Source organism: Panthera tigris, chromosome C1 (genome assembly GCF_018350195.1).
Source record: "Panthera tigris isolate Pti1 chromosome C1, P.tigris_Pti1_mat1.1, whole genome shotgun sequence".
NCBI classification, from domain to species: domain Eukaryota; kingdom Metazoa; phylum Chordata; class Mammalia; order Carnivora; family Felidae; genus Panthera; species Panthera tigris.
In genome coordinates this window covers 211,079,142-211,104,823 of record NC_056667.1, presented here as the reverse complement: position 1 = coordinate 211,104,823, position 25,682 = coordinate 211,079,142, and the positions used below count along the sequence as shown (strand labels likewise).

At 40.2% G+C, this 25,682-nt stretch overlaps 1 protein-coding gene across 5 annotated transcripts in view; it reads right to left on the bottom strand.

Annotated features, from left to right (window-relative positions):
- Positions 1–25,682, bottom strand: part of CAB39 (calcium binding protein 39) — an 87,639-nt gene that overhangs the window by 46,202 nt on the left and 15,755 nt on the right. For 2 of the 5 annotated variants that reach the window (XM_042995599.1, XM_042995600.1), the window contains exon 2: positions 4,068–4,223. In XM_042995599.1, the coding sequence (XP_042851533.1) occupies positions 4,068–4,181 (114 nt within the window). In that variant the 5' untranslated portion in view covers positions 4,182–4,223. Of the gene's footprint in view, positions 1–4,067; positions 4,224–17,858; positions 17,918–22,584; positions 22,737–25,682 lie in introns of those variants that run through there. The other 3 variants (XM_042995601.1, XM_042995602.1, XM_042995604.1) reach the window with 3 other exon arrangements.

Below are 25,682 nucleotides of genomic sequence, written 5' to 3'. Positions count from 1 at the left end.
GGTTTTTAATTTAGTGGTTAGATTTTCACCTTTCCATGTATTTTCAGGTCTCTGTTCCCTTTTTTGCCATTTGCATCAGTTGCTACTACCTTTTGAATGTTGATAACAAGGTGAATTGGGAAATTGCAGGGTTCTCCTCCCTCTTCTTAATCTATTTCAGAAAAAGTAATTTCTACAAGTTGCCTTTCAGAGTTGTCCCTTTCCACTGAAATGAAATTTATTTTTCATAAATTCAACTATTTTCCTTTGCTTTGTTTATCCTAATAGCAGGAGGTCTATTCTTGCTAAGGTTTAAAGAAATAGCTCTCAACCTTGGTGTTATGGATATCTGGGGCCAGGTAACTCCTTGTTGTGGGAGGCTGTCCCACGTTTAGCAGCATCTCTGGCCTTTCCTAACTAGGTGCCAGTAGCCGCCTGTGCTCCAACACAGATTAAAACCAAAAATGTCTTTAGACATTGCCAAATGTCCCACAGAAGGCAAACTGCCCCTGGTTGACAACCACTGGTTTAGTCAAGTAGATGATATGGATTCTAACAGAGACTAAGCATGCTTTCTATAACTTACAGGACTCACCTCCAGTGCCACCTCCTCATATAGCCCATCTAAGTTAGGACACTCCCCCTACCTGCTGCCACCCCCCACACACCCACACACCTTCAGTCGACTACCACAGATGTCAAAGCATGGACTCCTGTGGACCCTTGAGACCCTTTCAAGAGGCCCAGGAGGTCAGAACTGTTTTCAATCAATATAAACACATTTGCCTTTTTCTGCCGAATTGCCATTTGCACTGACAGTGCTGACCCTCTAGCCTGAGTCAAGGCGGGGACAACAAACTGTACCGGCCATCATTGCCATCTTCATCACCATGTACTCAGTTTAAAAAAAAAAAAAAAAAAAAAAAAAAAATGCCATTTTGCTTAAGAATGTCATGGGAAAGCAGAAAAAATATTCATTTTATTATATTTTGATATTTGAGTACACGTCTTTTTAACATTTGGTGGGATAAATACAGGGGGTATACGTAAAACACCTTCTGCCCCTTATTAAAGTAAATGGGTTGTCTTAAGGAAAAGTAATTGTATGACAGAGCTACAAGCTGAATAAGCCACTTTTTTAATGGAACATCATTTTAACGTGAAAGAAAAACTGACGAATCATTCAGGCTTAGATATTTGGCAGACATTTTCTCAAAAATGAATGAAGTGAGAGCTTGTCACTTTAAGGAAAACACCCTATAGTATCTGCTGCCCAATTTGAATTCTGAAATCTGAATACAACATGCATAAGTCTGACCACTTCCCAGTACTTCCAGACTTTTCTGATGGGATTAGTGGTAATACTTAAAAATGTGAATTTTTGAAATTGTATAATGTGTCAATATTTGGAAGATGTGTATACATCAGTGATCCAACACTTTCTAAATGATCAATGCATGTTACAACATCATGCATGGATAAAAGATCTTTTCAGGGTGCCTGGGTGGCTCAGTCAAACATCTGACTTCGGCTTACGTCATGATCCCACGGTTCCTGAGTTCGAGTCCCACAGTGGGTGAGCCCTGCTTCCGGTGAGCTCAAACCCCGCTTAGGGTGAGCCCTGCTTCTGTCTCCCACTCCCCCCTCTCTCTTTCTCTCCTGGAATTCTCCCTCTCTCTCTCTCTGCCCCTTGCTCACTTGCGCCCTCTCTCAAAAAAAAAAATCTTTTCAAAATGCAGAGTATGAAAGTTTATTTATATACTCTCAGATTCTATTACAATCAAGGAGCTATCAATTGGGTTTTTTTCCTTTTTTATTAAAGATTTTTGTTTATTTATTTTGAGAGAGACAGAGACAGCACGTGTGGGGAAGGGGAAGAGACAGAGGGAGAGAGAGAATCCCAAGCAGGCTCTGTGCTGCCAGTTCAGAGCCTGAGGTGGGGCTTGAACTCATGAAACCGTGAGATCATGATCTGAGATGAAACCAAGAATCGTAAGCTTAACCAACTAGGCCACCCAGGTGCCCCAAGGAACTATCAATTGTTGAATTTTGGTGTGGCTATCAAAAATATTCAGAATTATCTGAAAGGCTATTAAAACACACCTCCTTTTTCCACCCATACATCTGTATAAGGCCAGACTTTATAACTTCAACCAAGGAACATATGACATCAGAGTGAATGCAAACACAAATATGAAAATCTAGCTATCATCTGTTATACCCAAATTTTTTAAAAAGTTTTATCATATCATAAACATTTATCTATTATCTTACAATGGGAATGCAAGAAACTCTAGAATTTCCATGAAAGATCTAAAGTTGAATTATAAAAAAATTTTACTAATTTTAGATTGCTTCTTTGGTTTTAAATATTTATTTGGGGGTGGGGGCAAGGGTTGAGAGAGACAGAGGGAGACAGAGGATCTGAAGCAGGCTCTGCACTGACAGCACAGAGCCCGATGCAGGGCTCAAACTCATGAACCATGAGATCATGACTTGAGCCCAAGTCAGATGCTTAACTGACTGAGCCACCCAGGCACTCCTAGATTGCTTCCAATGACAGAAAGATAGATTAATTCAATAGCCTGTAACAAATCTTAATCCCATGGGTGTGAACTTCGTTTTTTTATAGGAACACAGGTAAACCACATCTTAAAAAGATGGTAGTAGTTAAGCAGTCTACTATTCAACCCAAGAGAGGAAACAACCTCCTAAAGTAAACAATAGGGTGGAAGAGGTCATTCCAGTCAAATACTCATTCAAGAGACAGCAGGTATCCAGCCCATGGTAGACAGGTACTGTGGAGGGCACAGGTGGGCCAGAAATAACACTGGAGTCAAAGAGCTCATGTTCTAATAAGAGAGAAAAAATACAACACAAATAAAATCATGTTCAAAGATGGAGGCAGTGCTGGCATTTCCAAAGGAGGTGACCAAAAGGTAGAGATTTGTTTTAGGGGGCAAGCATGAGGAAGCAAAGGGAGTATTCTGGGAAGCCATCTAGGAAAAAGAGAGGTATGGGGTGGTTCTGAAAGATGAATGGGGGCTGGGGTGAAAATCCAAGGGGGTGGACAAGACAAAGGCATTAAAAATGGTATAGCTGATCATTTGCTTTAGTTGCTCTAGTGGACAGAGGCAAGCTGAGATTGCTAGAGCTCACAGAATAGTGGGGAGAAGGGTTGAAAACTGCCTAGAAAAGCAGAGACCAGGTCATGAAGGGTCTTGTGTGCTATGTGAGGAGTCTGCACTGAAGGTTTAAAGCAGGGGAGATATTTTAGAAAGAGCATTAAGGAGGCTACTGCTAAGATCCATAAGAGAGGTCATGAGGATCTTCATCAAGTGGGAATGGCAGTCAGGATCAATTTCTAATCCCTTAGGAAGTAGGATTCATAGTATTTCACGAAGATGACATTTTAAAGAAGGAGGAGAAGGGGTGCCTGGGTGACTCAGTTGGTTTATCTGACTTCGGCTCAGGTCATGATCTCATGGTCTGTGAGTTCAAGTACCACATCGGACTCTGTGCTGACAGCTCAGAGCCTGGATCCTGCTTCAGATTCTGTGTCTCCCTCTCTCTCTGCCCATCCCCGGCTCGTGCTCTGTCTCTCTCTCTCTCTCAAAAATAAATAAACATTTAAAAAAAAAAAAAAAAAAAAAAAAAAGGGAAGGAGACAGATCAGGATGAAAGCCAGGTTTTGGACTATGGTGACTGGACAGAGGGAGACACTTGTCATTGATACAAGGAACACAGAAAGGAAACTGGGAGAGATGCCACTCCAAGAAGACCACAGGTGGAAACACTGATCAGATAAACCACTTCAACAATGAACCCCCCCTCCCCACCAAATTAAATAAATTTGAGAACCTGAAATGAAAAACTGAGAGAAAAGTGAGAAAGCGATCTGTTGGATGGCAGTATGGAAGAAAGTATGTGGTGTCTAGGCAGCACCAAATGCCATTTGAGGACTCTATTTTAAAACCCCAAATAAACCCAAATTGGGATTTACTGATCTTTTAAAATCACTTCATAATCTGTCTTACATTTGCTCCTAATCAAAAGATTGAAAATATAACATAAAACCAAATGCATACCTTTTCTGCTTTTTTGTCAGAAATGTCTTGCTTTTCCAGAACAGCCATGCTCTCCTTCAGGTTCTTCACAATGTCTGCTGGGGATTTGTGAGACTTCCCAAATGGGAACGGCATGGCGGCAGCGACAGATGCCTCGCTGCGCTCTGCCTGCTTCACCTGGGGGCACAGCACAAGGCACAAGTGAGAAGAAGTGGGGTCAACAGAAGACATACTTTCTAAACCCTAATCTGGGAAGAAACCCACTGTCTGAGAGAGTCATTTTATGACAAGACTTGCAAAGTGAGTAGGAACGAGGAAACCTACAAATATACACAGGAAATGATAATGCAGAGAGATCTTAGAATTACAGAATGTTTCGTACCTCTCGAAACACCTTTTTTTATCACCTGCACCCCTAACCACCCATTTGAGGAGGAACATGCTGGTGCTGGTGAGCAGGGCAACTCGCACTGCCAGGCCCCACGCTAAGCACTTTAATTCATCATCTTATGGGATCTTTTCAAACAATTCCCCGAGGGACATTATTACTCCCATTTACAGGTGAACTTTAATGAGGTCAAGAAACTGGCTCAAGGTACCAAGCTGTAAAACCAGCTCAGGTCTATCTCAATCCAAAGTGTCCTTAATTACCACACGGTACCTCTAATTAACAGGTATCTCTTACGGTTGAGGAAACTGAGGCAAAGAGCTAGGTAAGGAGCTTAGCCAAACAGCACTAGCAACAGGCTCACTATCTAAGTCTCTCCAGATATGCCCTGGCCTGTGTTCATGCTGTTTCCTCCTAAGCACCCCGGGGGCACCCACCACCTTCTCTTCAGTCAGTCAGGGTCTCTGAGTTGGAGAATCTTGGACAGAGCCTTGGGCAAAGCTCCCAGCGGATCCTCAAGTCCCTTACGTGACAGTTTCATCATGTACTCTTTCTGCCTGGATAGGACTATCTCCTGTGAAGGAACTCACTGGATAAAACCCTTGGGGTAATGAACTTCTGGAAGTTCTTAACTTCTTATGGGCAGCAGAAAACAACATTCCAACCACATAAACCACAATATTATATCATGTAAAAGGAGGACATCCACTAGAAGTCACCATGAAAAAACAAAGTTAACAAGACAAACAATGGAAAGTAACTCGGGAACCAGTCAGAACTTACAACTTCTTTTACTAAATGGAAAGAAGCTATATTCACAGACATTAAACGACCTCATGGAGATACCAAAAGATAACTTTTTTTCCCACATGTGAACATGAAATATCTCCACTGCACAGCATCAGTAACACTTCTTTTGAGCTTTGCCTAAGACTTTATTTGAATAAAGTATTTAAATGTTTTTTTCTCCAGGGTTTGAGATACAGTGACCTGTTTACAAATAAACATATAGGGGGAAACAGCATGCAAATGAAGGTCAATGTTAAGCCTACAATTAAATCATGAGCATGTATGTTAATTCTTGACATGTTTTGATATGATCTGTCCTGACCAATCTTTACACCCAAATATCACCTATATAGCTCACTTCCTACTAGACTGTAAATCCTTCTTTGATCGCATTAAAACCACATCTCCATTAACAAAAGAGATATGTCCTCAAACACAGGTTTTCAAAAACCAAAGATGAATACATTCGTTTCTAAATATCTTTTCTATGATAAGAAGTTTGGATTTTATAGGTGAGTTATCCCAAGTGGCTGTTACATTATCTGATTACCTGGCTAGATGGTACATAAATCGTGGTCACTCTTTTCCATTATTTTCTTTTTAACCTTTTGTTTTTTGAGGGGGTAGGGAGTAATGCAGATGCTTTTCCATAAACACAGTGGACTCAGAATCACAGTAAATCCTCTGAAAATGCAATCTTTCCTATTTGTACTCTGCAAATAATAGCAACGATGCTACAAGTCAATGTTGGGTGGAGGGTGGGAAGAGTTTAATGGTATTTTGCAGGAAGTGTTATGGTGCTATGCAACAGAGATATTTTCAGCTTGGGCTCAATGGTGGAAGAAGTGACTTTCCAGGGCAAAGGGGGTTTTAAAAGGTTCTACCATAAACCAGATACTCGTCATAGCAGAAAGAGTACAGCTGGTGAAGATAACACATATAAAGTGCTTCTGTGAGGGAAAGAGGAAGCATGACACAATCATTCCTTTTTTAATTAGTATACCTATGCAGCCAAGATTTTGCAGAACATATATACTAGTAAGACTGTGCTTTGAGGAAATACAGTTAGTATTTCCTGTACTAAAAACAAGAAGTGGACACTCCTCAGCAAGATCCTTGAAGGATGTGAAACACACAGGCGTATGTCTGAGTTTTGGAACTGACAATCCCAAGAGTATGGACATAACCAGGCTGGAAGCAGCAATGGTTAAACAAGCATTAACATGGTTAAGAGACACCTTTCACCCTAACAATCTACCTATCTTCCCCGTTTTCCTTCTTCCTCCTTTATCATCAGCAGTATTTCATTACAAATATCTGAGGGAGTTTTAGGGACTAATAACAAGAGCCCACTGGCGAAGGCCCTTCGATAACTCTTCACCGCCCTTATAATAAAATACAAATTCCTACCATGGCCCTCCTAGGCTTTGCCCATCTCCAACTCATGGCCCAGCATCCCGACCTTTATCATAGAGGTCCAGCCACACTGAGGTCCTTTCTGTTCCCAGAAGATGCCAACTACTACTAAGCCCGAGTGCCACATTTGCAAATATGGTAAGAATCTTAATTTTTAAATCTAGATGGTGGATATATGGATTTTCATTGTTACGCAGCTTTTGTGTATGTTCAAAGTATTTCTTAATACTGTTTTAAAACTGCCTAAACTATGTTTTGGACATAACTGGAGATCATGAAAGAGATAGACAAAAATATATATTACAATTGAAAAATCATTTAGCTTTCAAATACAAATTTCCTCTGTCCCTCAAAAAAAAAATACATATATATGTGTATGTATGTTTTTGGCTCATAATATACCTCAGCAGGATTCTTTGGACTGAGTCAAAATTATTATTGCGATTGGGAGAAAACCGACCACTGTTAGGATTCTAAAGAGGGCTGTGGAAACCCATACCTACAAATCTCAAAGTGGAGATAAGCCTGCTCCTGATGGTAAACAAACAGCAGTATATGCTTGAATCCCAAAGATAAAGAAGACTTGGAGGGGAAATTTAGCTTGAAATTTTGAGGGATTGGGGGAAGGGTGGGGTGGGAAATAATGAAACATACTAGTTTCATATTAAAATTAACATTTATGGAATTGCACACTAAAGCTGCACGAAAGGAATCTATGTGAACATGTAGCACTGCATACCCCTTAGCTTCCATGCACTGCTCTCCCTTAGTTGTTGTTTTCCTTTCTCTCTGAATGCCCTTTCTTTCTGCATTTAATTCAGTGACTCATCTCTACTCCAATGTTGATGTCCTTCAGGGTTCCACCCTCAGCTGTGTTCTTACTCTGTATTCTCTGATTGATCTCACCTACCCATGGTTTCAATAACCTGAAACCCATTTCCTGCTCCAACCAAATGGACTACATTTCCAACTACTATTCTCTATAAATGTCTTCCAGGCAACTCAAACCTCACCCCAAGTCCTGTTTCTAAGTTCCCCTTCACAGTGAATGAATCCATCGTTCACCCAATCACAAAACCCAGTCATCATACCCCTCTTTCCACTTGTTAACTCTTCCATATGTGATCAATTCACAGTTTCGGTCAATTCTACTTTCTAAATCTCTACCCTACAGACACCAAATGTGGATCTTCACTATTCTCCACATAGGGCAGTGGTTGTCAATGGGGCCAATATATGACTTTTAGGGGATGTTTTGGGAAATCTCGTTCACACAATGATTGGGACCACAAATCACTCTCTCTCTCTCTCTCTCTCTCTCTCTCTCTCACACACAAAATAACAACAACAACAAAAAAAAGCAAAACCAAAAACAATTTCTGTGCTGTTGTTCACATAAGCATAGCCTTCAGCTAGATTCTATATATTCTTGGGGGTGTGGGGTTCGGCTAGGGATCAGAATAATGAAAGTCTTTCTATCTACTTCTGCATCTATGTCAGCCACCGAGAGTCAAACTTATAGTTTTTAAGAAATGGTTACATTATTCATTAGCAAAATGCAAACACTGAAGCACTACACAAGGCAGACAGTGAAAATCACCTGCAAAGCCTATAGAGACAACAGGTATTAACAGTCTGTCGTACATTCTCCTTTTTATTACTTGCTCCATGTCTGTGGTCGTTTGTACTGGGAGTCTATTCTCTTCTTCAAACAGAGACCAGATGATACTAGAAACGGTCACTTAATTTCTTACAAAGAACAAAAACTGCACATCACTGTTCTGTTATGTGAATGCTCTGAAAAGTACAATGTTCCACCCCCAAGAAAGTGCTGGAGAACATACAGAACACCTACTGGGAAAATAAAAGTCTAACATAATTAGAGTTAGCATTGCTGGGCACTGCCCTTCTTAGGCAATCTGTTTTGGCTTGTGCGGACACCCTCCTAACTGTAGCTAACTCTATTCACCTGTGTATTGACAAATACCGAAAAGTAGTCAAATGGTCCATAAGCCACTGATTAGGACATCCATTCATTTAAATACCAACTATGCACTCACAATATGCCACAAGCTAAAGGCATCAAGGGCACCTGCTCTACAGAAGACAGCATTCTGGTGTGTATGGATGTGGGTGTATGTGTTTAGAGACAATAATGAGAAGCTGCTGAATGATAACACATTCCTAGACAGCTGAGTTAATGGGATTCTATACTAACATACTGTTAGATCTGACTCATAAACACTTGGTGGTCAAATGCAAAAACTGAAAATTGACAAATAGTCCCACATACAATAATAAGACTTGCACACACGGCTGCTAAGGTAAATCAAGCAGTCATGAGAAGTGTGGAATGTACTGCACACTTAAACCCATTTTTAGACAGCTGGCTCTGAGACCTCACCTCCTGCTTCTACAGTTAGTGTGACTTACTTCAAATTAATACTCAATATCTAAAACATGCTAGACTATCCATATAGTAGTGTGGGGCAAGTACATAAAGCACAGTGGTTAATTACACAGCTTTATTTTTTTTTAATTTTTTAACATAATTTATTGTCAAATTGGCTAACATATAGTGTGTAAGGTGTGCTCTTGGTTTTGGGGTAGATTCCCGTGGTTCACTGCTTACCTACAATGCCCAGTGCTCATCCCAACAACAAGTGCCCTCTTCAATGCCCATCACTCATTTTCCCCTCTCCCCCACCCCTACATTCACCCTCAGTTTGTTCTCTGTATTCAAGAGTCTCTTACGGTTTGCCTCCCTCCCTCTCTGTTGTAACTTTTTCCCCCCTTCCCTTCCCCCATGGTCTTCTGTTAAGTTTCTCAAGATCCACATATGAATTGAGAACATACGATATCCGTCCTTCTCTGACTTATTTCACTCAGCATAGTACCTTCCAGTTCCATCCATGTTGCTGCAAATGGCATGATTTCATTCTTTCTCACTGCCAAGTAGTATTCCCTTGTATATATAAACCACATCTGCTTTATCCATTTATCAGCTGATGGATATTTAGGCTCTTTCCATACTTTGGCTATTGTTGAAAGTGCTGCTATAAACATTGGGGTACACGTGCCCCTATGAACCAGCACTCCTGTATCCCTTGGATAAATTCCTATTAGTGTTATTGCTGGGTCGTAGGGTAGTTGGTTCTATTTTTAATTTTTTTTTTTAACGTTTATTTATTTTTGAGAGAGAGAGAGACAGAGCATGAACGAGGGAGGGGCAGAGAGAGAGGGAGACACAGAATTGGAAACAGGCTCCAGGCTCTGAGCCATCTGCCCAGAGCCCAACGCGGGGCTCGAACTCACGGACCGCGAGATCGTGACCTGAGCCGAAGTCAGACGCTTAACCGACTGAGCCACCCAGGCGCCCCTATTTTTAATTTTTTGAAGAACCTCCACACTGTTTTCTAAAGTGGCTGCACCAGCTTGCATAATTACACAGCTTTAAAGATAACCTGGGTTCAGATCCTGACTGCCTCATGCCTTAGCTTAGACTTTTGAGACCCTTTTCCACATCTCTAAAATGAGAAAAATAGCTTACCTTACAACTTAGCACAAGAATTAAATTATATGTTTGAACATGCTTATTAGCACAGCATCTGCATATGGTAAAATTTGAATAAATAGTAATAAAGGATAGTTATGCGGGGTTTTCTGTTTCTCCTAACATCTGATTTGTGGGGTGTCTGGGTGGCTTAGTTGGTTAAGTGTCTGACTTGGGCTCGGGTCATGATCTCGCAGTTCATGAGTTTGAGCCCTGCATCAGGCTCTGTGCTGACAGCTCAGAGCCTGGAGCCTGCTTTGGATTCTGTGTCTCCCCCCCCCCCCCCCAAAAAATAAACAAACATTTTTTAAAAAATTTAAAAATAAATAAAATCTGATTTGTGATCATTTCTAGAATGAAAAATGGGTAAAAAAAAAAAAAAGGTATCTACACAGATTGGACAGCAATATAAAATGAGTGATCTTATTTGTCTTTTTAATTTTTTTTTTTTTAACGTTTATTTATTTTTGAGACAGAGAGAGACAGAGCATGAACAGGGGAGGAGCAAAGAGAGAGGGAGACACAGAATCTGAAACAGGCTCCAGGCTCTGAGCTGTCAGCACAGAGCCCGACGCGGGGCTCGAACTCACAGACCGTGAGATCATGACCTGAGCCGAAGTCGGACGCTCAACCGACCAAGCCACCCAGGCGCCCCCTTATTCGTCTTTTTAAACCGGCATCTTCCAAGTGTTGATTCAGCTTTTGGATGAAAAGGCTACATGCCCTTCTTAGCTGTAAATAAGATGCAATAACTTACCTCCATTAAAATAAACCATGAATAGCTTTAAGAAGCATTTGGACCTTTGGTTAATTACCAAAGCCACCAAATACATACATAGATCATCATTAACTATATCAAAACCAAAATTAAGTGTCCAAGAGATACAAGACTTTGGAGTGTGTTTTGCAATTAATATACCTTGCAGGGGCCAACAGTGTTCAAAACTGGGTACTATTCAGGAGTCAAACTGATACTCTTTTATAGCCTAGATGGTAAACCAGAGGGTTGTAGTTGTAATAGTAGTATTTAAATTATTTGTATGATCTCTCATGCACGTCACAGTTTATAAAGCACTGTCGCTTCTCTGTTCAATACCTCCCCCGATGACTTCCCATTTCACTCAGAATAAAATCCAAACTCCTGACCAAGGCATATAAGGCTCATTGTGATCCACGCCTTTCTATTCTTGTCTCTTACACCCCAGACGTTAGCTACACTCCCTGGCTTGAATTCCTGGGCCAGGCCTATGTACATTCCCCACAGTGTCTAAGGAGAGCTTTCAGCTCAAATCCCTGTGGCTCTCTCCCTCATTTTACCCACACTTCTACTCAAATGACACCATATGAATAGGGCCTTCCCAGACCACTGTTTCCAAAATAGCACCTCTCCCCTACTTTCATCTCCTTATCTTGCTTCATTGCTCTTCCAGTACTTATCACCATAAACTGACATATGTTTATCTGCTCCTTTCTGTTAAAATAAGTCCTATGAAAACAAGGACTTCACTGGTTTCACTCATTCATTGCTGTATACCCAGAAACTCTTGATTTCAGCTCAGGTCATGATCCCGGGGTTGTGGGATCGAGCCCCACATTGGGCTCTGCAGTGAGAATAGAGCCTGCTTAAGATTCTCTCTCTCTCTCCCCGCTCTGCCCTTTTTCCCTCACTTACGCTCTCTAAAATTAAAAAAAAAAAAAAAAAAAATTAATACAAGATCATTTCTCATAGAGGAATCAGGTCTCCATGAAGGAGCAGGAAATACACAAGAGGAGCCTGGGACATGTTAGTTACTTCAGAAAGCAAAGATGAATGAATGGGTTCATACAAAAAAAGACACAGGAGCCCATCTGAGTAGGCTTCCACAGGCCAAAGATGATACAATTGGGGCATAAAAAGGGAAAATGACTACAATGAATTGGCACACAAATTGAACCTTTGCGTATATATTTAGTAGTAATATAAGTATATATAATTAATAGAAGTAAAACATTAAAATCTATGAAAATTATGGTACTAAAAAAGAAAATTTAGTAGTCACCTTAGAGCCTGTGAGAGCAACACCACAATACCCTCAAAACTGGTAAATGAAGGGAACGGCGCATTTATCCTGTCTCTTCTATATAGCCTGTATTTGAGGGTAACCAAATAGGTGGCAAGGAAAAGTTCTTTATAGAAGATTCACATAAACGTACTAAATGTAGGAAGAAAAATTGAAAATGACCATTTTGTAATCCTTATGAAATAATGGATCTAGGCAACAAACATCAATGGCCATTAAAATCACAAGTGAAAGGGTGAGGGAGAACTTCATAATGGATACACTGGAAAACACTCATCTATTGCTAAAAATAGGACAACCAGACATCAATCTGTCTCATGACATAATGCAATAGGAAATATAAAGTTCCATCTATAAAAATCTGATTTCCTTTCCCCTACTAGAAACAAAAAATCTGAATAACCAAGTTTCTAGAGCTACCAGCCTAAAGGAACAAGTTGAACAACATCACTAGGAAGCAGTAAGTCAAGCCCAGAACAAGGGACAAGTCAAATAACTGGTTTTCTCCAACAGATTAAAGGGCATAAGGCAGGGTGAGGTGAGAAGCAGAGAATATTAAATAGTGAGACACTCACAAGACATCGTCAAATATATGGACCTTCTCTGGACCCTGATTCAAATAAACCAACTTTTAAAAATGATATATTGGCAATCAGAAAAATTATACACTGGACATAATTAAGGAATCACTGTTAATTCTGTCAGGTATCATACTGGACTATAGTAGACAGTCTAACCAACATGTCCCAGGCTCATCTTGTTTGTGTACAGTAGACAAGAGTAGATAGGAAAAAATATCCTCAGTTAGACACACATACCAAAGTTTGAGTGATTTGAGATTTCCTTTAAAATATTCCCTAAGAGTAAGGTGGGGGGGGGGGGCAGATAGAGGAAACAAGGCTAGCGAAGTATTAATCACTGTTGAAACAGGAGATTCATTATACTACAGCCTATTTGTATATGCTTGAACATTTTCATAATTTTAAAAAGATGAGTAATAAGGAAAAGTTCCTATTCTGAAGAACTGGCCTGTCTACTGTGCTTTGCTTTTCCCCTCTTATTTGCCAAAACATCCAAAACGTATGTGTTAACTGCAGACGACCACCTTAATCCATGTTTCTGACTTAAAAACAACACATTCTCCTTTACAGAGCCTCAGAGCTCTCTTACTGCACTGTTCCCATCTACACGTGTTCATTTTGTCCCCTGCAGTTCAATAAGTAAACTTTCCTGTTGAAGGCAGCTAGGAGGAGGAAGAACATTCACAGAGAGTAAGTACATGGGCAATGACTTCAAAAGCTGACATGCAGTGTCCTTCCTTGAAATAATCCTTGGAAAACTACAGCGATACCACCGTGGGCAGTCCCTCCTTGGGAGCACAGTTACTTCTCTACTTGCCCCAAACCTGGCCCCTCCCCCTACCACAGATAAATGCCAGTCGCTCCAGGAAGATCCCACAGTAGAGGTCCCCACCCTTCTCACACTCTAAGCTTTTAAAATCCGGATGATGCTGTGCTGTTGTTATTTATATATGTATCACCTCCAAAGAGTCAGGAACCCCTGTGGTGGCCAACTGAGTATTACCCATCACGTTACATGCTTTGTACAAGACTCCAGATAAATTTATTGACAGGGAACCGAAAAAACACTTCTCAAAACAAAAACAAGTAAGGTCACAGAAATGACTGATACATAAATAACCAGGAGTTAACTAAAAAATTTTAATTTGAAACCCAGCCTGAAAGGGGTTAGGGGCCACCACCTAAATAGTTTGGGAGGTCAAGTGAGCAGGAAATCCTAGGAAAGTCCCTATAATTTACCTGTTGCTATGCACAAAGCTGGACCCCTACTTACTGAGCAACTCTAATTTACCATATAAACATGGCAAAATTCTGATTAAAGTGTGACGGATTAAGGTATAATTAACCAACATGGAATACTGCTGGGTTCCCAAGATGGTGATACAACTGTAGAACTATCTTGTTTTGATTCGCACAACTTTTTTTGCATGGATTGCTTCTTTAACATTAAACTAGAATGAACTTAACAGCACTGATCACTTGTGCATTATACTGTGATGTATATATATTCTCTAATCCAATGTCTACACTTTTTTTTTCATGTTTATTTATTTTTGGGAGACAGAGACAGAAGGCCAGTAGGGGAGGGGCAGAGAGAGAGGGAGACACAGAATCAGAAGCAGCTCCAGGCTCTGAGCTAATCAGCACAGAGCCTGATATGGGGCTCGCACTCACGAACTGCAAGATTATGACCCGGGCCGAAGTTGGATGCTTAACCGACTGAGCCAGCCAGGCTCTCCAAAACATTTTTTTCCTTAATTCAAGTGTAGTTAACATGCAGTGTTATATCAGGTGTACAAGATAGCAATTCAACAATTTCATGTATTACTCACTGCTCATCAAGTGTACTCTTAATCCCCTTCGCCTAATTACCCCCATCCCCCCACCAACCTCCTCTCTGGTAACCACCAGTTTGTATAGTTAAGGGTCTGGTTTTTGGTTTTTCTCTCCTTTCCCCTTTGTTCAATTGTTTTGTTTCTTAAATTCCACATATGGGTAAAATCATATGGTATTTGTCTTTCTCTGACTGGCTTAAGCATTTTGCTTTAGCATTATACTCTCTAGCTCCGTCCATATCGTTGCAAGTGGCAAGATTTCATTCTTTTTTATGGCTGAATAATATTCCATTGTACATATATACCAGATCTTTATCCATTCATCTATCAATGGAAACTTGTGCTGCTTCCATAATTTGGCTATTGTAAACAACACTGCAATAAACAGGGGTGCATCTATTCCTTCGAATCAGTGTTTTTGTATTCTTACTACAAACACTTTATCCATTCCCACCTTCTTGAACCCTATGGTAAATACTTTTATACATCTTTCGAGTCACAGGAAAGGCTTTCCCTGAGATCCTATAATGAGTGTGTCAGTCAGGATACAAGGCAAGTGTCTTGACTCCAAATTCTCTTTGTATTTACCTGTCCTTTCATCTTTAAAAAATTTTTGTTAATGTTTATTTATTTGAGAGAGAGAGTGAGTGAGAGAGAGAGAGAGAGAGAGAGAGCGAGCGAGCATGAGCAGGGGAGTGGCAGTGAGAGAGGTAGACATAGAATCCGAAGCAGGCTCCAGGCTCTGAGCTATCAGCACTTGGGGCTTGAACTCATGAACCATGAGATCACAACCTGAGCCAGTCGGACGCTTAACTGACTGAGCCACCCAGGCACCCCTATCTGTCCTTTCATCTTACATACAGATGAAGTATTACAAAAATGTACAACATAACGGTAATAAATTAATAAGTATCTAGAAATAAATGTTCACCAAGTCACTTTTTACAAAATACTGATTTTTAAAATTCTGATCAAATAGGCAAAAGGCAATCTCTAAGATTATGGAGTTAAATAAATGTGAAAAGAATACCCCTGAATGTCCCCTAGCCCTAAAAAACACACAAAATGAAAACTGGTCCATATCTCTGTTTCACTTGGTTTGGAAAAGATTTTTACTACTCATTACTGAAAACCCAAGTTCCTTTTCTATTAAATATCAGAAATGCACTGCATAGAGAGCCAGGCTATGAAAACTGTATACTCCTCTCCAGTTTGAACTAGTATCTCAAACACATGCATCCGTCTGAGTGATCACGTGCTCCTCCATCCACTCATCCTTCATTCTAAGTAAATTATACAATGAGTACTTAATGAAATGGGCTTAGTAAAAGTGATGTTTAGAAATAATTTCACTTTTGTGTCCTTCTAAAACAGGCTGTTAATCCTTGAGAATTTCTTTTATACTAAACATGGAAATGTCAAATTATGAATGCTTATGAAATATTCTCTAATGGTAAAATTCATCCCATATTTGAGTAACAAAGCAAGAGACACGTACTTCTAGGAGAGGGCTCTGCTTTAAGTAGCTGATTTTTAGAAAAGTAATTTTACAAGAACTTGCTTTAAAGTATGAGATCTTATTTAAAAAAAAAAAAAACAAAACAACAGAGCTCTGTGTTAATTTTGCAAAGAGGAACCTCATGGTAAATTTCAAACACTTCTTGAAAGAATCATACTACTTGTGGTAAGTTGTACTGTGGTAATTCCAGAGTAGCATACAGTCAACATGGACTTTCAAGACTAAAATAAGATAACTAAAGTAAGACAACTAAGTACAATAGAATATTTCAAGCTAAATCCTTTCTGAAACAAAGGCGGGGCATATAGGAACGTCACTCAAACAGTTCCAGGATTCACTTAAAAGAGTGGGAAGTATTTTAACTGAACACAGCTAAATTAACTCTTAGGAGTTAAGAATGTATCACGGATCAGAGCTCTGGGACTTCCTTCAGCACACACACTAGTAACTTCACTTCTGCAGAAAAAAGTTTGCTCTTTGAATACATATTTGTTCTTTGCCCCAGTTGAATATTGGCCTCAGTAGCAGTTTTCAAATGTCTTTTGTTGATTAAAAGAAACGTGGTTTGCTCAGGACTAAAGCAAGATGCCATGAATGGGAGTATTCTTAAAAATGGTTTTCTTCCTTAGATGCCTGGGGGGGGGGGGGGGGCTCAGTCAGTTAAGCATCTGACTCTTGGTTTCCGCTTAGGTCATGGCCTCATGGTTCGTGGGTTGAAGCCCCATGTCAGGCTCTGCACTGACAGTGTAGAGCCTGCTTGGGATTCTCTCTCTTCTCTTTCTCTCTCTCCTCTCTTTTTTCCTCTCTCTCTGACCCTCCCTGCTTTCCTCTCTCTCTCTCTCTCTCTCAAAATAAACAAACAAAAAAATTTTTTTTAACGTTTTTTTTCTAGAGGCGCCTGGGTTGCTCAGTTGGTTGAGTGTCAACTCTTGATTTCAGCTCAGGTCATGATCTCACAGCTCCTGAGCTCAAGCCCTGCATCTCCCTCTCTGTCTCCCTCTCTCTCTCTCTCTCTCTCTCTCTCTGCCCCTCCCCTGTTCATGCTCTCTCCCTCTCTCTCTCAAAAATAAACAGTGAAAAAAAATGTTTTTCTTCTACTTGTGACTAAATGAATATCAAATTCTAACTCAGCTTAGTAATATTACAAATAAAGTTGAGTTTTAAAAATTAAGGTCCATGTCTTTTTGTTTCAATTTTCTGCATGAACACAGCTTCACAAAACTTAATATTTTATATAAATAATTCCATGCAAAATACACCTTTAACAATGTCTTTTAAATTCATCATGAAAGTAAACACACATTTCAAAGCTGAAATTGTTGGATCAACACACTCTTTACTGAGTCAGCAGGGTGCCACTGTCGCATTTCTCCAAAGGACAGGCTGGTTTGTAACTATTTCAGCAGAAATACTCATGTCACAGCCTTTAGGTCTTATTTCTATTGGGCACCTGTATGTCCCCCCCATTGTGTTCAGATCTGCCCAGCTTTACTTTGTATTAAGGTACCGGGGCCAGTTGTCCCTGGAAGTCACGTAAAACGAGTGACGGTAAAGAAACTCCTTGTCTTCCCTCTCCTAGCCAGACGTACTGGACTCAGGACTGACACTGAGCATTAAGTGTCAGTTCTTCATCTTTATCAACTCTGAAGAAATGATCCCTGACCTACCCACCTTAGAAGGCAATGTCTCATATGGGGCGCCTGGGTGGCTCAGTCGGTTAAGTGGCCGACTTCAGCTCAGGTCATGATCTCACAGTCCGTGAGCTCGAGCCCCGCGTCGGGCTCTGTGCTGACAGCTCAGAGCCTGGAGCCTGCTTTGCATCTGTGTCTTCCTCTCTCTCTCTGCCCCTTCCCTGCTCATGCTCTGTCTCTCCCTGTCTCAAAAATAAATAAAAACATTAACAAAAAGTTACCAAAAAAAGAAGGCGATGTCTCATAAAGAACAAGTAAATAATGGGTTTCTCTGGCCACAAAAAGACCACACAATGTTCTGTACCAGAGTAAAACAAGCCAAGGAGATTCTGAGGGACTCAGGTAAAGCAGCAGTCTGAGTCAAAACATGAAGATTGTTAACTTGTACCAAAAGCGGATGCCAATTTACACTGCCATCAACAGTGTACCAGCTCACTGACAGCAGGCTCTAGTAATCCTTCTGATTTCTTTTGTCAGATTGAAAATGCTATTTTCTTGACCTCCTCCTCTCCCCTCCCCTCTCATCAGTGCAATTCTTTTTATTTGAATTGCTGATAACTGATAACAATGAACACATTTGCATGCCTACTGTCCACGTGTACTTTCTTAGTAAAACTGTACATCTCTACTGCCCGTCAGTCTACTGGGTATGGAGTATGTCTTTTTCCTACTGATTTGTAGGATATTGTATAATTATGAATATTATCCCTTTGGCTGTTATTTTTTTGCAAATATGTTATCCTACTTTGTCATTTTCATTTTAACTTTTTAAATTTAATGCACAAATCATTTTCTTACAGCTTTATCGACAACCTTTCTCTTTATGAATTCCAGAGCTTCTACCAGACTTATAACTGCATGCTGAATACGAATGTAAGATTCCATATTTACAGGTATCAGACATTAAACAATGAATATCCTTTTCTGAAATAATGTTCTATGAGAATCTAATCTAACAAACCTCACTACATTATCCAGTTTGACAAAGCATGTTAACTTTTACATTAGCACTGCTTAGCAGTGGGGAAAAGGTCAAGAAATCTACTATAACATGAATTCATGACCTTTCTCCAGTTAATCACCAACTAATTAAGTTAGTTGGGAGGGAGGGCGCACAGAATGCATTCTTTATACATAACTATACTAAAACGCATGTTAAGTACAATGTTAAATAAACACGAAAGTTGGTATTTTTCAAAATTATAGATGTATGGCTTGAGAATATTTTAAGATGAATCTATAGACATGCCTTTTAGACATGGATTCCAACATGATGTGATGAACTTCCTTTTCCTACACTTTATCCCAGTCTAAGCAAGCCCGAGGCAAATACCAGGATTAGAAGGAAATTGACAATATGCCATCAAACCGCGGTAGCAATTTCAGTGAGCACCAGGTAGGAATATTTTGTAGTAGACATGTATCCTCGTGTCCTAGGGACTGACGCATCCAGGACTAGAGTAAAAGGAAAGTGAGAGATTCCTGTAGAAGAAACCCAAAGCTTTTTGAGCAGCCTAATCAGACATGTTGCTATGTAAATTACCATCACCACACTAGCCTGTGAGCTGTATGTGTGCAAAAGCCATAGATCCACGTCCAATCTGTACTACATTAAGCACAGATGGCAATCAAATTCCTATAAAATTTATCCGGTTTTGGTTTTGTTACAGAGAACTGTGGGGGAGGTGACTCAGAGGACCCCCTCAGGTATTCTCCAGCATTCCAGCCTGTCACTGTCCTTAACAGTGCAGTGTTTCACAAATCAGAGGAACATATGGGAAGGAGAAGAAAAAAGAAGAGAGAGACAGGGAAGCAAACCATAAGAGACTCTTAATGATAGAGAACTGAGAGTGGACGGAAGGAGGTGGGAGGGGGATGGGCTAAATGGGTGATGCGTACTAAGGAGGGCACTTGTTCTGCTGAGCACTGGGTGTTATATGGAAGTGATGAATCACTAAATTCTATACCTGAAACCAGTATTGCACTATATGTTAACTAGAATTTAAATAAAAATTTGAAACAAAATTTCACCCACAAAAAATGCAGTGTTTCAGACTGAACCCTGCATTCCACATGTGCTCTGACTGGCTAACATCACCCAGCCATGTATTTCATAAACATAATCTTGGACTCCATGAAGAGCTTTGATAGTAACATACATGGCTGTTTTCTATTAAGCAATTTAATTGACCTAGGTCTTCTCCACATGTTCCCCATCTTATTACTTCTCCCTACCAGATTCCTGTCAACTACAAACCTGATCAGTAAGTCACACAGGTCTTTCTTTACTTATTAAAAGTACGTATACTGAAGCTTTCCAAATAAAGCAGGCCACCAAACTGCATTATAAGTTTAAACAACCACCAGGCCATCAGGCCACCTAACTGTATTACCACTAGTGGTGATGGCTTACAGATTTCTCTGACCTTATAACACACATATATTCACACGTTAAAAAAGTATCACACACACAGTATGAGCGAACAGTACTTATCCTTAAGAACTAAGATTGCAATGATATTCTCTCTTCTATTTCATTCCATCCTAGTCCCTTGCTCCCTTCCTCCCTTTAAAATGCTACTCAGAGCCCTCTGAGCTGATTTCACAAACAAATGACAGGATGGAACCTGCAGTCTGTAAAACAGACTTCTAATCAATTAGGGTCACTCTTTTACTAATGACAGCTAACTTATTTACAATGTTGAACTTCTCAAATTATCATAATATGGCAAAAAGATTTCATGACTTGGTTTAAGACTTGAAATTACAATTACATATTACAAAGCCTTATCTAGAAACATCTGTAATACATGACTGATTCCATGAATATGTTAAAGGCCTTTTATCAATATGATCTGTTATCTTTATCTACATTGATTCATATACAGATAGTCTTTTTTTTTAATGTTAGCCTGCTTTGTTTTTTTTTTTAACGTTTACTTATTGAGAGAGAGAGAGAGAGAGAGAGAGAGAGAGAGAGAAAGAAGGTGTGCTAGTGGGGGAGGAGCAGAGAGAGAGAGACAGAGAATCCTAAGCAGGCTCCGCACTCAGCACAGAGCCAGACGCAGGGCTAGATCTCAAGAACCAGGAGACCATGTACCTGAGCCTAAACCAAGAGTCAGATGCTTAACCAACTGAGCCACCCAGGCACCCCTCATTTACAGATAGTCTTAAGGAATTAGGAGTTACATTGTTACAGTTTGAGAATTCGTTCCAGAAAATGTGAACTGCACAACTATTTCTTTACAACCTAGCACTGTATTTCAATAATAGAGGTTAATCAATGTTCACGTTTTAAAATGTGACACCACTCGTCCTCAAGCATGAAATCACAAATCCATTTTTCTTCTAGTTAAATTTACTACTCCCTTTGCTGCAGGGTTGTGTAAATATAGTCCATCTGATCATGGGCAAACATCATGGCTTCACCCATATTTTAGTAAACGAGAAAAGCAAACAGCCAATCCTGCTCTTTTAAAAAGCTGGCAATTCCTTAAAAAGAATGTATAATTCAAACTGGAACTGTAAACAAGTGGGAGAATATGAAACAAAGTTCAAATATGAAGAAAAAAGCCTTTTAGAAAATTATTTTTGTGTCAAAGAAAAGAGAGATTTTTAAAAAAAAATTTTAAAAATGCTGTGGTTCTAAAAAGGTATACCTGAGAGGGGTGAAATGTTCATTTTTCTCTTTTGAGAAAACAATTTCCTATATTTCGAAAAAAACAATTTCCTTTTGAAAATTTACACCCTTCAAACTTCTATCTAAAGGATCAGATATAAACCTGGAAAATCACTTTCCTTCAGGGTCCAGCACTGCTATTTTTGTTCTGGCCAAATGCCCATGAAAGCACAAACATGCCACAAAACCAGCCTGAGCCGAAGCACCATAGTTGGGGATTTGAAGGTTTATTTCCTTTTTAAACCACCGTATAGTGGTATTTAGTGTAAACAGGCTTTTTCCAGCACAAGTATTTGGAGCCACAGAATATATAGTTCCATGGCCCTTCAGAGGATGGTGTAGGACATTTTATACTCAAGGAGGATCTCTCCGAACCAGTCAGCAGATCCCTTCCAGCCCTCCATATCAACATACTAAGTGGCTGGCACGCAGATGTCTGATCCTGGGTTGGGAGAAAAATTCTAGGTGAGATAATGAAGCTAAAAAACAATTCATTTCAGAGGAAGTAACTGGAGGTCATTTGTCAACTGACTGGCACGATGAACTAGAAAAACTCTTGGGAAAAAGCTCCTGATCCTAGAGCCCAGACTCAGCTCATGGACCAAAAGATGTAGTCATGCCTCCTCCTGTGGTGCACATTCACCAGTTGTTGTTCCAGGACTCCGTTTACCACTGGGGAGCCACGGCACACCCACATGGGATGACCGAAACCTATGGAGGACTAACAGACACCATCAGACCCTGTATGAAAAACCCAGATACGTGACATGAGCAGCAAGTTCAGAGGACAGACACAGCACCCTGTGCTGAAGACCTCAGACTTCAACTGAGGGGATGTTTCTTGAGCTGTGTTCTGCAGACAGGATAAAATTGGGTAAGAGTCAGAAAATGTATTACAATAGACTGGAAGGCTTTATGCAGCAATCTGAATTATGGTAAGAAAACAAAAATTATTTTGTAATTTCATCAAGCTCTGGCAGGAAATAAAGTATCAAGTGAAGAGGAAGGCAGAAGGTAAAAAACTCACGGTAAACCCAAGTGCTGTTTACAGAGTAATCACATGCCTTCTTTTATTGCCCAAAGAACATTCCACACTTGATGGAGTGGTGCTTTCCAGGTGAGTGTTGACATCACAATACAGTCACAATGGAAAACTGCTTTTTAATCTGAAAGCTGTATCTAAAATACACAACAAAAACATCTTATATCCAAGGGAGTACAAAAAGTTAAGTTTTAGGTAGAGATCCCACGCATCCAGGAAGAGCTATGATGGATGCAATTACTTAACACTGAAAACATATTTTCTTCTACAAAAGTTCTGAATGTGGGATTCCATGTTTCCTTTACTATTTCAGCAGAAGAATCCACTAACTCAAGTGAATGTGGGGACTAAAGTATTCGTTTAAGTGCTATACAATCTGCAAAAAAACCCAGACGGAGATTATCCCTTCTGTGCAAGCTTCAAAAGCTACTTTCTTGGGTTTTTTGTTTGTTTGTTTGTTTGTTTGTTTGTTTTTAATGTTTATTTGAGAGAGATTCCCGTGCATGCAAGAGGGGCAGAGGGAGAGGGTGGAGGCGGGAGGAGGGGCGGGAGACGGGGACAGAGAGACAGAGAATATCCCAAGCAGGCTCCTCACTTGTAGCACAGTGCCTGACATGGGGCTCGATCCCACGAACCGTGAGATCATGATCTGAGCCGAAATCAAGAGTTGGACGTTTAACCAACTGAGCCACCAGATACCCTAACATTCCCGGTTTTTAACTTTATCTCCCAAATGCTTGGATTATTGCTAACCATATCGCCAATCTGTCAAAATTTTAGTGGTTCAAACAGGAAGTTAATGTTAATGAAAACTGGGCTTTCCACAGGTGTTCCTGGGAGTAGGAGGTTGCACAGGGTGAGCCTGTTCCGGTGGGTGCTTGACGATGCAGGCTTTTTAATTTTTCCAGACTAAAATGACATTAGTCATGAGTCGGACAGTGGCTTCTAAACCTAACTCTAAGGTCCAAGGAAGGCAGGTGAGGGGCCATCTCTTCTCCAGCCCAAACACCTCATTCCTATCGGCTTTTTATACGGAACTTCAGTGTCAGAAATTTAACAAAAATTTTTAAACTACTACTTTATAATAAACATGTCTGCACGTTGAACACAGAACTATTTTCTGAGAAAAAACACTGACCTAGCCTCCAAGTCAATTTATATAACTAGATTTGAAATCAAGTCCCGGTTAAGCTTTCTTTTTTTCACTTTTACTTAAAAAAGTGTTTTAACGTTTATTTATTTTTGAGAGAGAGCGACAGGGTGCGAGAGGGGCAGAGAGTGGGGGGTGGCACAGAATCTGAAGTGGACTCCAGGCTCTGAGCTGTCAGCACAGAGCCCAACGCAGGGCCTGAACTTGTGAACCAGGAGATCATGACCTGAGCCAAAGTCGGAAGCTTAACTGACTAAGCCACCCAGGTGCCCGTAAGCTCTTTAATTTTCAAAGGCTGATACTGGTACTGCTGGCCAGCTTAGCCAACTGTTAAGGCAGAGTGGTTACTAGAAAGTTACAACCTTGGACTTCTCTGCTACCCAATTTTAATAAAAAGTTCAGTGGTATGAATGATTACAGAGGGCTGCTCCCAAAGCTCCAGAGCATCAGAAAAATAATGATTTAACTGAACTGTACTCTGGCCTAATATTATTCTTTATATTTTTATACTAAGATACGTTAAACTTGAACTTGGGTTTTACAGACACTGTAGAGAATTGAGAGAAATGTAGTATGGACTCAGAGCCTGCTAATAAAGGATCCACAGGGTCTCCATTCCTGGAAAGATTACACTTGTCCTAAGCAGCTGGTTTGTTTTTTATCTCAGGAACAGTCTTGCAATTGATCTTGTTTTCTTCTTTGTTCTGGCCACTAAAACTTAAGAGCCACAGGTCTGGTGCCTAAGTACGTAGTGTAAAAGACATGCACTTATTTGTGTACTTACCTTGCCCCAAGAATCATTCTATTTGCCTTTCTTTATTTTTCTTTGGCTCCTTATGTAAATCTTTGGGTGATGGTGGAGGAGGGGGAAGGGACACGAGGGGAAAGAAAAGAGAAGAAAACACACCCCTAACTTTTTCCATTTCCCTAAATTAGAAGGCAAGGAACATGAAAGAACAGCTAATTTTAGCACGAGGGTGTGGCCTTTAACCTTACCAACAGGATAAATTGGGTAAATACTGCAAGATCTAGTGTGTCGATTTTCTCGTTCAAGTGAAAATAGGTAAGGCTGCTAAGGGGACATCCTGTCTGGGAGAGATGACTAAATTAAGTCAAACAGGTAAAGTGTATCAAGGCAATCAACGGGTATGGGGTACGTTAAAATAAGGTACTCGTATCATTTTTCTTCAGAGTCAAATAATTCCTATCTGTGATAACAATGGCCCAGGCGTCCCTGTAATTCGAGAGGTGGTCGGAACAAGCTCATCTCTCAAACAGCACCTTCTCCGGTGTGCAACGCCTATTTAGGCCCTGTCATTCTCCTTTCTGGGAAGTAAGGATGAATAAAAATATTTCCAAGTTTATTCGACATATTTTTCAAGTCTCTATTATGTGTGAGGCATCGCAGACGTTAAGGTCTAAGTGGCTGCCTTTCTAGAAAAATACTTTTTAAAACCACTTATACAAAATGTATTCTATTCAACTAGTGTATAAAATACCACTCATAAATTTAAATGGGTGAGCTGTACTTTCAAACTTTTATACTCTATTCCACTCTCTTCTCACATAAATTAGTAAAAGCAGTAAGATTACAACTTGCGGGGAGGGGACAGGCAAAGGGCACAAGGTAAAAATGTAAACAAACTGCAAATAAGGAGAGAAAGCAAAACGCCACCTAGTCAAATACTGGTGTTTTAGACTAAAGCAGATTAACAAAGCCGAACATTCCACCCTTGGGGAGCAAACATTCCAGTCCCTCCTTGTGTATTTCTGGGACTGCTGAGTGTCAGTGCAGTAGCTTTCAGTCAGGGCTGGAATTCCTTTGGGATTCTGTGATCCAGTCCTTTATAGACTCCTCTGGGCCCTGAGGATATCTAAGGGCAGAGGAGCTACAAAGGAGCCTGCTTTTCAGATTAAAATGTGAGGACAAAAT